Below are 13,591 nucleotides of genomic sequence, written 5' to 3'. Positions count from 1 at the left end.
CTTCAGTAATTTTTACTGCTCTCCTTTGGACTTTCTCTAATTAATCCACATCTTTCCTGAAATGCGGTGCCCAGAACTGGACATAATTCCCCAGTTGAGGCCTAACCAGTGCTGAATAGAGTGGAAGAATGACTTCTTGTGTCTCGCTTACAACTCCTGCTGACAGCCCAGAATGACGTTCGCTTTTTTTGCAACAGTGTTACACTGTTGACTCCTATTTAGCTTGCGATCCACTATAACCCCAGATCCCTTTCCGCAGTACTCCTTCCTAGGCCGTCATTTCCCATTTTGTATGTGTGCACCTGACTGATCCTGTCTAAATGGAGCACTTTGCATTTGTCCTTATTGAATTTCATCCTATTAACTTCAGACCATTTCTCCAGTTTGTCCAGATCATTTTGAATTTTAATCCTATCCTCCAAAGCACTTGCAACCCCTCCCAGCTTGGTAACATCCACAAACTTTATAAGTGTGCCTTCTATGTCATTATCTAAATCATTGATGAAGAAATTGAACAGAACCAGACTAGGATTGATCCCTGCGGGACACCACTCGATATGTCCGTCCGGCTTGACAGTAAACCACTGATAACTATTTTCTGGGAACAGTTTTCCAATTGTCTCAGTACTTCAAACAAGGTTCAGTGCCTTCACTGAGAAAAGGGCCTGTGGAATTTCAAGGCCAAAAATGATACTTTATAAAACTCTGATTCAGTATATTGTTAGAGGAATGCTTCGGTGCCCAGAAGCTCCATGAACACAACCGAGTTAATCAAAGTTAAAAGAGTGAACACAAGATAAAATTTACAAATGCTGTGGGGAGGTGGCCTGTGGTTTACTACCTAAGCGTTCTCTATCCTTTCAGGCATTCCACATTCTGGAGGACATAACAATCTTGGAGTTTCTTGAATGGCAAAGGGACATTCTATTCCAAGCTGCTGGTGGAAAGCCAGCCATGTATGGCATAGGGGTTTTCAAGTTGATGGTGATTGAGCAGTACATCTCCAAGTGGAGTGGGCGGGTGTCCTACAGAGATGTGCCCAGAAAAATGTACCCTTACACAAACTGTGACTATCTATCTGGAGTTTCTACTACAGGAAAAGTTTGCAGCTATCAACACCTGGGACTGGGTCAAAATTCCTGGGGGAATCAACAGGATGCTGCATTAGTGTCCACATGGATTACTGCCTCCCGACAGCTTCCTATACAGCCTGCTCTGACTACATCTACCTATGACTACATGCAAGCACACGTGATAACACAAACACTCAAAGAACTACACAGCCATTCCCCAGCCGCATCTCCCAGTCTGCAAACAACCCCCCAACTGTATGTTGGATATTGGTTTTGTCACACATGCACTACGTTGTACCTGCCCTCCATCACCCCTATGCAGTTTACTGTTTACAGACAGTTTGTTATGCTGTGGTGTGGCTGATTTGTACAGAGCAGCATACTAAAAGGGAAGGCCTTATAAGGTTCTTACTCTTAACACCTTGGCACAGACATCTCTGGAGGCATGTGCGAGTATCAAGTAAAAATTTAATGTGAAATGTTTGTTTCACTGTTTGTGCTTCCCAGTCTCTTCTGCGTTCCATGTGGTGGCCATGTAATGCCAAGGAGCAAGCATGCAATCTGCCCTCAGTGTATACACGCTGCTAACCACAGCTTGCAATACATTTTTATTTGGGTCGTAAAACAGAAATACTTCCCATCCCCCTATATTAACAACCACAAAATGAATCCAGAAACTGACCAGGGTCCAGGGCTATGTCTGCTGTCAGCACCATGGCGGGTTGCTCCTCCAGGGGCTCATCAAATAGCTTCTCTAGGTACGGATCCAGGATGCACTGCAGCTGCTCTGGCATTAAAGCCTCCTTGCAGATTGGTGTGAGCACCAGAATCATTTTGCTAGCCTGATCAGGCATCTGCTGGCTCTTCTCCAGTCCTAGACTGGATCTGGGGCTGAGAAAGTTGCCATCCCGGTTGACCAGGTCTCCAGTCCAGTGAATCCCCAACATTGCCAGCTTCTTCAGTATTTCTGGGTACGCATGGTCATTCTTGGAACTCTTACTGAAGTCGAACGTTTTGCTCACCTCGCACCAGTTTTACCAAAAAGCTGGCTGTGATCATGTGACCAGGGAGCAGTGTGCTTGGCAACCGACGACTTCTTGTCAGTGACCACTGCAAACCCACAAGAAAGTTCACTCTGTTTGTAGCTCAGTGGTCAGAATAAATAAATGTAAGGTTTCAAACCCAAACAGCTGTACTTGACTCCCAGGAAACAGAAGCAACTCTGCTGGTTTGATTGGCTAGTCTTGGGATTGAAAGGACAATTCCCCATGGAATTGTGGCATAGCATTGGCAGCCTCTCAGGACATGAGTCTGGGAGACCCAGACCTGAGCTGAGCCCACACAGCAAAACAATGGAGTTTGGACCCAAGTCACAGAGTTGGGCTCAAACACACCCATGCTCTTGCTGGGTCCTGGGGCCTGGGCGATTTACTGGCCTGACTCAGACAAAATTGTGTGTAGATGGAAGGGGGCTTTGGGCTCAAGCCTGAGCCCACATTGCAGCGTAGACATACCCTTACTCACCCAGAGAGCACAGGATGGGCTAGAGATACACACAGGCCAGCAGGTACCCTGGGCCTTAGAAAACCTGTGCAGACAGTGCCATCCAGGTACATGCACACAGTCAGGCAAAACACTCCTCGAGGAGCACGCCAGACTCTCCCCCAGCAGCGGGCAGAGCGCAGACCTGCGGCCAATGCCCCTGCAACTCACCCCAGTGCAGACGATGGATTTCCCTTCTGCCCCCATCAGCTCTCACCTTGCGTGCTACCCAGTCACCACTGTGACAGATTCAAGGATATTGCAGAAAATTGCTGTAACACCTGGGAGTTCAAAAGACTATATTAAAAATATGCCAGAAAAGTATGGACTTTTGGGATAACTAGTCTTTAAGTGGCTTTCCAGGCAAATTCCCTAGGGAGAGGCTAATGCAAATTCCCCAACTCCAGTTATGGAAAAACACAGCCCTTTGAAGCTATGTCCTGGGGAGAGGGCCGTAGTGTGCTGATTACCTGTTACAGGAGGCCAAGATCAGAAGCCCAAACAGTATAAAGAGACGGCTTCTCTGCCCAGTCTCTGTTCTGGTTCTGGTTCTAAGATGGATGAACATGTAACCGTGGGGAAAACCCATTTGTGGGGTTTGAAGGACTAAACCCTACTAGAGCCTTAGGTTGGAGTTGGGGGGGGACCTCTGGTAAGCTTTTTAGTACGTGGGCAGGTTCTTATATTTCTTTAATATGTTTTTTTTTCCTGTACCACTTTTATCCCAAGAATAAATGTTCTTGCTTAGAAGAAGCTGTGTGATAACTTGTAACTGCTGGAAATACACTGGTCATAGTCCTTGGAGAGAAAGCAAAGTGCCTAAAGAGACCAGCCCCTGCAGTCTGTCTCGCTGTGGATATCACACTGGAAGGCAGGGAGCTGTGTACCCTTAAAAATCCCTGGTCGGGATGAGTGAGACACAAGTCTCCGCCCAACAGCTGGGAGCTGGGAACCTAGAGTGGGTGCCCGTGGTGAAGGGGAATACAGGTGCAGTTACCCCGAATCGTAACAATCATCTGTCCTCCTCTCCCACCCTAGCACCTCCCTTCATGCTGGTAATGGAGAACTCAGTCTAATTTACTATTGAGGCATTTTTAAGCGCCACAGAGTTTTATAAACATTAATTAGCCATCATCATCCCAGCAGGGGTCAGGATCATCACCCCATTTTACAGATAGGGAAGAGGCTTGAAAGCCAGAGTTAGCGTGGGACACTCTGGTTCCCTCCCAGGCTCTGACAACACCTCTTTCTCCTAGACAGCAGCAGAGACAAACCAAACATTAAATACTCACATAGCGGCTCTCCTTCCCGGGAAGGAACCACAAAGATTGATGCCACTCCCAACCCTGCAGGAAGCTTGGATCCCATGGCAGCCGTGTAAAAGCCTGAAGGGAGAAGAAGAGCATTGCTAGATCACAGTCACCAATTGAGGCCAATTAAAAACATACATTAACACAGTGGTTCTCAAACTTTTGTACTGGTGACCCCTTTCACACAGCAAGCCTCTGAATGCGACCCCCCTTATAAATTAAAAACACTTTTTTACATATTTAACACCATTATAAATGCTGGAGGCAAAGCAGGGTTTAGGGTGGAGGCTGACAGCTCGTGACCCCCCATGTAATAACCTCCCGACCCCCAGTTTGAGAACCCCTGCATTAACACAAGAGCCTAAAGTGACTGTGGCCATTTCTGCAGTGGCTTGGTGCAAGGTGCAGCATGGGCACCTCATCAACCGGAGTCTAGCACTGCCCCGCATTAGGCTGACTGCTTCTCCCAGCCTCTCCCGCAGTCCTGCCAGTTCCCTTCACAGCCCTCACAAGTCCCTCACACTCGCATTTCACTCTGAGCACTTCTCTGTCACGTCCGCTGGCTGTAGACTGAAGTGTTGTGAGCAGCTCAGCCTCACCAAGTCTGTGAATTCAACTCCTTCTCACGAAGCCAGGCTTAGATGTTTGTAGGGCCCCTGCCTCATTTGTTCCAGACGTCAGAAGGTGTGTAGTGAATGAGGCAGGGGATGGCAGGATGAAAAAGAATGGACTTGTAGCTTAAGCAGATGAATGCCACCCTGAAGAATTGCAATCTATCCCTGCCTCTGCCACAGGGTGCCTGTGTGTTGCTTCACAAGTCACTTAGTGAAAAGATTAATTGCGTGTTCCTCATTTTCTGGGGGCCCAACCTGAGACCCTGGGCTCTGATTTTCAGAAGTACTGAGCACTCACAGCTGGTGTCACAGGGAGCTCTCTTTTTATACATTACTTATATGGGAGGAGAATTCCCTTTTGCCAGGCACCTGGAATGATACCCTATGGAGGTCCGCCTGTGATAGCTCATCCTTCCTGCACCTTCTTTTTGCATCTGTGATGGGTGAAGCCTAGTGCAAGGTACTCCTCAGACACTGAACTTAGGGGTCCCCTACCTCCCTTTGCTTTCATTCCTGGTCAGTCCAGAATCAGAAATTGCTTCCCTCCTCTGCCCAGGCTGGGACATTTGCATCCTCCTCCTCGAATCTCTCACAGCTGTGTGCATGTCCTCCAACACTTCTCCTCTAAGGAAAGAACTGGTGATTCACAAATCTGTCTGTGCCTGACTCACAAGCATTTCAACTGCAATTTTAAAATCCATCTGGTCAGCCCTGCTCCTCTCTCTTCTCCCAGGGTAGGTAGGTGTGGCAGGGTCCTTGACAGCCCAGCAAACTGACAGCTCTTACACAGTGTGCAAACGAGGGACGAAAAGCAACCTAACAAAATGCACTGAGCTGGTAACAGGTGAAGGTACAGGCCACTCTGCCCCTCTCCTCATCTCAGTGATACACTACAGCGGGGGGTCGACCTAAGATACGCAACTTCAGCTACGTGGCGTATTTTAGGTCGACTTACCTGGCTGTGAGGACGGCGGCAAGTCGACCGCTGCCGCGCCGCCGTCAACTCCGCTACCGCCTCTTGCCGCGGTGGATTTCCGGAGTCGACGGTAGAGCCATCAGGGATCGATTTTATCGCGTCTTCACTAGACGCGGTAAGTCGATCCCCGATAGACCGATTGCTACCGCCGGATCGGCGGGTAGTGAAGACGTGCCCTTAGATATGTTGGTGACGGGGCTAGATAAGTTACTAGATAGCCAGATCAGGCCTAAACTCTGGAAGCAGATTCAGAGAGAACACCCAAAGCCAGAAATCCAGGGTAAAGTCACCTCGGTTTCGCCCAAACCATCACCACCAGCAGGGAGCCACCTGTTCCAGATACCGACCAGCAAACAGGAGCTAGGGAAGTGCTAGGAAATCTTCCTGCTTCAACTCAGGAGCCAGCCTCTAACGATTGCTAACGAACTCTCCACAGGTGGCCACTGATTACATACGATTCATTTTCTGGGGGACTAAACTTGAGGCCCCTGAAATCTGATTGGCAGAAGTGCTGAGCGCTCAGCTGCACCTGAAGTCACTGGGAGTGCCGCTCTAATCTATGAAGTGCTACACAGAACGCTAAGTAGTCTGAAAAATCAAGTCCAGCCATTTCAAATTGGGCAGCCTAACTCAGTCGATACTTGATAACTGTATCCTTAATCTTTGGGCCAATACCTCCCTACCTCCTGGGCAACTTGGGATGATACATTCATTCAAATATGTGAAGGTCTCAGATCCTGTGCTGAGAAGCACCATAGAAATGTCCATGAGGAAATCAGTAATTCCATATTCAATGCAGTGTTTAAATAGTGGGGAGTAAATAAGGTCTGAGGCCACACATTCTTAGATTCCAAGGCCAGAAGGGACCATTGTGATGACCTAGCGGCAGCCTGATGTCCTGTATAACAAAGACCATAGAACGTCCACAAAATAATTCCTAGGACAGCCCCCTCCACTCCCACCAGCACCAGCAGGGGTCCCGGGTCACCCCTTGCCCCAGAGCACCCAAGTTTTAGTCGGGGTATATAGCACAAGTCATGGATGGGTCATGGGCCGTGAATTGTTGTTTACTGTCTGTGACCTGTTCATGACTTTTACTAAAAACACCAGTGACTAAAACGTAGCTGTAATGATCATTCCTTGCTTGCAGTTAAAACCTATCAGTTACCAAGCTTTTAATCCATTTAATACGTGCCATGTTACTTCTATATTGTTCTAGATTTTTTTTAATCAAAATGTTGTGTGGTACCAAGTCAAACACCTTACAGCAGTCTAAGTTTGTTACATTGACACTTTATCAACCAAACTTGTCATCTTACTAAAAAGAGATATCAAGTAAGTTTGACAGGATGTTTTTCATAAAGCCATGTTGACTGGCATTAGTTATATCACCTTCCTTTAATTCTTTATTCATTCAGTCCCGTATCAGCCTCTCCATTTTGATCTTGCCAGAGATTGATTTCAGGCTGACAGAAATAATCAATTACCCTGCTCATCCTTTTTGCCCTTTTTAAATATTGGTACTACATTAGCTTTCTTCTGGGATTTACCCAGTGTTCCAAGACATTAACAGTCCAGGTAGCTCTTTTAAAACACCAGAATGCAAGTTATCTGGACCTGCTGATTTAGTCATGAATTGAATAAGAATGATAAAGAGATATTGGCTAGCACTTCAGTGACCACGGGCCATCCTCTGCACTGAATGAGGCAGAGGTCCTGTGATCATGTAATTAAAGACTGTATCATAAAGCATATGCACAAGGGGCCAAATTAAGGTTGGACAGAAAACCTTACCTCTGGCATTTCCTAACTTTTGAGTGCTTGACTTTGCAACCACAATAGCATTCTTTTAATATAATTTTTAAAGTATAATTTCCTAGGTTTTTAGGAAAGCAAACTAAAAATATACACCCAGAGATCCCATCGTGTAGAACCCTATTGACTCCCACAGGGATCATCAGCAGGGTTGGAAGCTTTCGATCCGTAGCACATCCCCTACCACTTGGGCTAATGGAGTAAGGGCTAGCAGCTCCAGGCTGATACCATCTATGTGGATCACCCACTAGAAGGGGATGAGACACTTTACTAGCCAGTTTCACAGCTGTTGGCTAATAGTCGAAGAGTGTTGAGATGCATAGATTTTAAGGCCAGAGGATGCTGGTGAACATCTAATCTGACCTTCTGCATAATACTGGCCAGAGGACTGCCCTGAATGAATTCCTGCTTCAAGTCCAATAGCTGGGCTTGAACTACATTGTATCTTTTAAGAAAAAAATCCCATCTTGATTTGAAAATTGCCATTGCTGGAGAATCCACCACTTCCCTTGGTGAGTTGTTCAGTGGTTAATTATTCTCATTGTTTAAAAAAAAAAAAAAGTGATTTCAAGTCTGAGGGTATCTAGCTTCAACTTCCAGCTGTTGGATCTCGTTGTATTCTTGTCTGCTAGATTGAAGCGCCTGCTATTATCAAATTTCTGTTCTCTCTCTCCTGCCCCACCCTCCTCTCCCCCTCCGGTCCCTGTATCCCTCTTTCCTTGTCCAGCACTCTGCCTGGTGCTCGGCTGCATGATATTTCCAGATGGCTGGGATGCAGAGACTGTCAGGGACATGTGCGGGGAGAAGACAGGGAAGTACTCGTTGGGCGATTGTTCTGTGCGCTGGGCCTACATCCTTGCCATCATCGGCATCCTCAACGCCCTCATCCTCTCCTTCCTGGCCTTTGTCCTTGGCAACCGGCAGAACGACCTGCTTCATGAGGAGCTCAAGACAGAGAACAAAGGTAAGAACCACTCCTGCCCCTAGCTGCAGCTCCCATCCCTCCACAACAGGACATAGCAACGGTTTCTCTCCTGGCTGAGCCGTTTCCAGCCCCTCTCCCTGCCTACATGACTCCAGATAGTGGTAGGACTTAAGAACTCCAGCTCCACCCTCTCCAGACTGTGCTGTATCTCTGTTCCTCTTCTCATCTAGTCAGCATCTCTTTCACAGCCATGGTGCCACCACAAGTGCTGAAGCCTGAAAAATACCTGATAAGGCCAAGTCTCTGGCCAGATATATGGGTCAGTGCCAGTCCCCTCCTGCTGGGGGTGCAAGTAGCCCCTGTGCAAGGAGCTGCCAGGGTCTGTGCAGAGCCATGTGCAAGCAGAACCGTCCCACATTACACACATTCCTGTTCTCTCTCTCTCTGGTTTTCCTGGAGCCTGGTCCCGACCTGCCCACATTTAACACTATAAATAGGGTCAGCTGGGGAGGAGAGGAGAGCTCCACATTCCGCCGCAGTGAAGGACACTGAGCCACCCTGTGGAGCACAGTAAAACCTGATAAATATTTTACAGGCCCTAGGCTTTCCAGCCAGCACAAGAACCTGCTCCAGGGGACAGGCTTCCACATGGTTCTACTAAGGTCAGGGCAAGCGGGACATTCCCAATTAACCCTAACAGAATCCCCCAGCCAGTTCTATCTGCTGGGGACAGCCGCCAGGCAGGTTCCAGCTCTAGGCATTCAGTTGGGTCTGTGACAAGGAGGTCAGCCACTGTTCAGAGCAGGGAAAGCGGCTCATTCATCTGTGCATTGGGGTGGGGAATCCCTGTATGACAGACTTCTGCCCCAGCGCCTCTGGCCCCTCCCTTGCTGCCACCTTCAGACCCCCGGAGGCAGGAAGGGGGTTTAATGACTTACTGTCACAGACAGGGCACAGTTAGCATTACTCCCAAACCAGCTTTCCTCTGAGTCACTGTGGCAGGAGCATCAGTGGAGCATAATGTGTTCCCAAGGGAAGGTGTCCCTCGTGCTATAAGAGTGCAAAGTTCTCTGCTGGTCCACTATTTCTAAAAATAAAATCTGATTTGTGATTGGCTGAATATTTGTTTATTTTTGAAGAATGGCCACCCAGCCCGCGATCAGATTGGTGCGTGGCTCGGTCCCCCAGCCAATCAGATTAGCCAGTGCAGTTTCCATTTGGAATACCGGAATGGCCAGGTGGGAGCAGTCCTCGCAGGTCCATGTAGCCCAGTCTCCTCTTGCTGAGAGCAGCCAGGCCCAGCTGCTTCCAAGGAAGGTGTGATAGCCCCCGAATGGGCAGCTGGAGCATATCCTGCTCATAGGGGAAGTTTCTTCCTAACTCCTCAGTCAGAGGCTGGTCCCTGGAGCAGGAGGGTTTGTATTCCTCCCATAACTGGTGCAGGAACAATCTCTCTAATTCTCTCATTTGTGGCACCCGTCCTCCTCTCTGTGCCCTCTTGATTCTGTCTGTGCTGTGCTCAGCTAGTTACGTTGTCTCCCGTCCTTGGCATCACTGAAATTTGAACAAAGGCCAGAAGAGAAATGTAATTAATCACAGTCAATCTACTGGCCTTAGAGTTTGCACCATCTGTTTGGATTAACCCGAGAGTTACAGTGGGCATGGCTAGCTGGAAGCCAAGGGAAGAGGCTCTGAGCACAGGTGCATTAGGGTGAGTGGGAGCCTAGGTCTGACTGAATCCCTGTCCCCTCACCTCTGACTGGGAGAGGTTCACTGACCCCCATCTGTTCCAGGTCCACTCTGCATGCAGCCTCTGAATGCTCGGCCCACGCTTCTGTATGGGAACGGGAGCTCTTCGAGCGTCAAACTGCCCAGCGAGCCGTGCTGCCACCAGGCTGCCCTTTGCAGATGGTGCACAGCCAGGTTTTCCTTGGGATCAAATCAAAGAGTCTCTACAATAATAAGTTACAGAAATTCACAAAAATGTTTGGTGGTAGGACGGATCCACATCAAACAAGGAATAGTTCAGAGAAGCCATGTCTCTTGTAACTGTAAAAGGCAGGAAATCTGCTTAAAGGGGTTTCGAAATATATGTAGGGTTTCTCATTCAGTGCTTGTGTGTGTGAGTTCATGCAGCTGTGTGTGTGCAACTTGCCTCTATCCACAATGCTAGGCAAACTCCTAGAAGTGAGCTGCCACACAGGAGTAGCTTCATAGATCCCACATGCAACTCTGATTCCTGCCTCATCCTCTTTCTGGGAGCGCTAGCGGAACTAGAGTGAGTTCTTTGAATACCCATTCTCCCTAGGAGTGGTGCTGTTTGACATGGTGCTGTTTTATGATGTCCTGAGATACTAGCTACAGATGCTGTTCATTATGGACAAAGCCAGATACATAAATACCAGTCCCATTAGGGATTTTTTAACTAGATTATGGCTGAGTTTGTTTAACTGTACTCGTGCCCTCGCTGTCTGAAAAACTGGGAACTACTCAGTAGGTCAATACTCTGACCACAGACTTCCTCCCTTCCTCCTGGCACAACAGCGACAGGGCCCTTTCAGCTGTAACACGGGTCTCCCCTCGGGAGCAGGGAAGCTTTTTGATGTCAGAAATAGTTTTTCCTCTGACAGAGAAAAACAGATCCCGAAATTTGCCCCATACTTTTCTATTGTCACAGAGACTGAAAAACACCCAGCCCAGAGATGAGGGTCCGTCCAGGGCCGGGCTGAGGCTCAATGGCAAACAGTCTGAGGGAAACATAGGAACAAATGAGACCAGATTCCCCTTGTGCCTTAGTTGGGGATAGGGCTCTGCAGACCTGGGTTGGAGAGTTGTGTGTGTTACTGTGATTATCGCAATCTGTCTATGGCCAGGTGTGTGCATAAAAATATCTGCGTATAGCATGGAGGGCTCTGGCTACAGGCTCTGTGCACGCATGTTTAAGCAGGTGCACTCTGCTTAATAGGGATCAGACTATATGTGCTTCTGTGGTGTCTTGACCGTTCCATCCAGGGAGCGACAGTCCCCTCCCAGTTACACTGGTGCAAATCAGCCAAACCATCGGGCGGGGAGGCGTAGGAGACAGTAGAACCACGCAGTATTGGACCCACTGCATCTAAACCAAGACCAGATCAATAGGATGTAGACTAACGAGTCATGAATTTAAACTCAGAGCAGCCCCAGAGAGCTTGGAGATGTGCCACAGGAACCCCTTGCACCGTCTGGCAGTGCAGCCAGGAGGAAGCAGAGGCTGAGTCGGACCCAGAGCAGACTCCTAACTCTCTCTCTCTCTCTCTCTCTTTTTTTTTATATTTTTCACAGATTTTGTTGGCACTGCGGTAAGTTCTGTGCGTTGCAGCGTGGTCCACCAGGCCTGGTTCCATCCTGTCCAGTTAGTGGGTGTGCCGGGGGGCAGGGAGAAGAAGGGTGTTGGGACTACTTCTGTTCTGTCTGCATGTGTGGGGGGCACTGGGCCTGGTTCTGTTCTGTCCCCGTAGCAGTACTACTAACCTTTCAGGATCCAAAATCCTGAGTCAACCCCAAAGATGTTGAGATTAGCCCCCAAATCATAAGTGTCTCGCTCGCTCTCTCTTTTTTTTTTAATCAAATCATATTTAGCCTGTCTTGACGTCTCAACTCCCTTCTGCTCCTCCCTTGTGTGTGTGAGAGAAAATGTCCGGCTGAAAAGACAGTCTTTAATGCCCCCAGACATGCCTACCACTCCTTGGCTGCTCAGATGGGAGTCCACTCACTCTCTCCTCACCCCTGAGATGGGGAACTACCATCCATTTCCTAACTACTGTCTTGACTCCCTGCCCTTCCCACATAGCCCTGCCGCAGCTTTCCTCCCTGACCCGTCCCACTGCACGCTCCTGCCCGATCACCAGGGCCTTCAGAAATCCGGCACAAAGAACCAGGAGATTCTCTTGGAAACACAAGCTATTTCCTGCACCCATCTCAGAACCGATGGGCTGCCACACGGACCCTAAGCTAGATGGACAGTATGCACTAAGTTCAAGACTGAGGCTTTAAGACTAAACAGATTTGCTGGTTTAGGCCACAGTTTGGCCTAACTTCACAACCCATTCTGAGTGCAGTAATTAGGTTTAGAATCCTGGACTTTTTAAAAATAATCAGTTCCCACCTTCAATGCATTTCAATTTTTTTAAAAGCGTTCCATCCTTTATATGTAATTTGATCCAGTATGTAATCATCCAATAATCTCTCCAAAACATTATCTAAATTTTAAAAATGACTAATTATAATTAATTGCGCAAATTGCTGAGAATACTTAATTTTTATTTTCTTTATCCTTCGCTCCCACTGCCCCGAGACCACCTGCTGCTGGGGGAGAACTTGGAGAATTACTGCTTCCCTCCCACAGCTCCAACTACATCCTCTTCTTCCCTACACCGCCTTGGGACCTCCCTTGTATGCAGCAGCAGCTCTTCCCTGATCCCCTTGACACTCTGTCTCCCACTTCCCCAGGACCCTCTGCTCCTTTGTACTCACATAGGGCCTGACATAAAGGCAGGGCTGTGGCGAAGACAGGTCTCTGTCAACCAGAGCTCTGCATATGTAACCAATCCTGAAAATTGGGGGAACGGAGATATTCACGTCATAACAAGAGCTCCTCCTGCAGGTTCAAAATTGAGCAACTCAATTAATTCCCAAGAGCTGTCACCCCCGAGTCAGTGTGTGTGGGGAGCGGGGAAGGGTTGGGCTGGTTCAGTTCTGTCCAATCGCATTAGTCTGAGGGGAGATGTGGCTAGTTCTGACATGTCCCCATTAGTGGCGGGGTGGAGGTGGGGGCTCACCAGGCCCTTCATGCCTGTCCCTTCTCTGTCAGTAAGAGGCCTGAAGGGGTTGCTGTTCTGAACCACTCCACAGCCTGTCTGAATCTAGTGCCTTGCTCCAGCTGTGCTCCTCACACTCGGACTGGTCCAATGAATGAATATCTTGCCATGACGTGAGAGGACAGGACCACCCAGGACTCCATTCACTATTTATATCCCAGGAGCACCGAGGGGCCCAGCCAGGATCAAGGCCCCGTGGTGCTGGGTGCTGTACATAGGGTTACCGTATTTCAGGTTCCCAAAATGAGGCCACTGCCAGAGGGAGAGCTGGAGAGGGGGTACAGCTGGGGGGTGCTGAAGGGGTTTGTATGTACTGGGAAGTGCTGGAGGGAGTACCTGAAGGGTGCTGGAGGGATGTGTGTACTGGGAGGAATATTTGGAGTTGCTCGAGGAGGCACATGGGGGGCGGTGTTGGAGGGGAGGTGCGTACTGGGAGGAGTATTTGGGGGTGCTGGAGGAGGTATATGGGGGTGCCGGAGG

The 13,591-nt window shown here is 48.6% G+C and overlaps 1 protein-coding gene and 1 long non-coding RNA gene across 3 annotated transcripts in view; one reads left to right on the top strand and one right to left on the bottom strand.

The window, feature by feature from the left end:
* The window catches only part of LHFPL4 (LHFPL tetraspan subfamily member 4), a 60,276-nt gene that overhangs the window by 46,160 nt on the left and 525 nt on the right, over positions 1–13,591 (top strand). The window contains exons 2-3 of one of the 2 annotated variants that reach the window (XM_026659316.1): positions 8,058–8,294; positions 11,577–11,593. In XM_026659316.1, coding sequence (XP_026515101.1) covers positions 8,058–8,294; positions 11,577–11,593 — 254 coding nt within the window. Of the gene's footprint in view, positions 1–8,057; positions 8,295–11,576; positions 11,753–13,591 lie in introns of those variants that run through there. The other variant, XM_026659315.1, reaches the window with a different exon arrangement.
* LOC112107468 lies at positions 1,576–3,994 on the bottom strand. Its single transcript, XR_002908188.2, has 3 exons — positions 3,908–3,994; positions 2,787–2,896; positions 1,576–2,183 (listed from the first exon to the last, which is right to left on the bottom strand). It is a non-coding gene; the product is annotated as an uncharacterized LOC112107468 (long non-coding RNA).

Source organism: Terrapene carolina, unplaced genomic scaffold (assembly GCF_002925995.2).
Source record: "Terrapene carolina triunguis isolate 2854851 unplaced genomic scaffold, T_m_triunguis-2.0 Scaffold627, whole genome shotgun sequence".
Taxonomy (NCBI): domain Eukaryota; kingdom Metazoa; phylum Chordata; order Testudines; family Emydidae; genus Terrapene; species Terrapene triunguis.
This window is presented reverse-complemented; position numbering and strand designations above follow the sequence as displayed.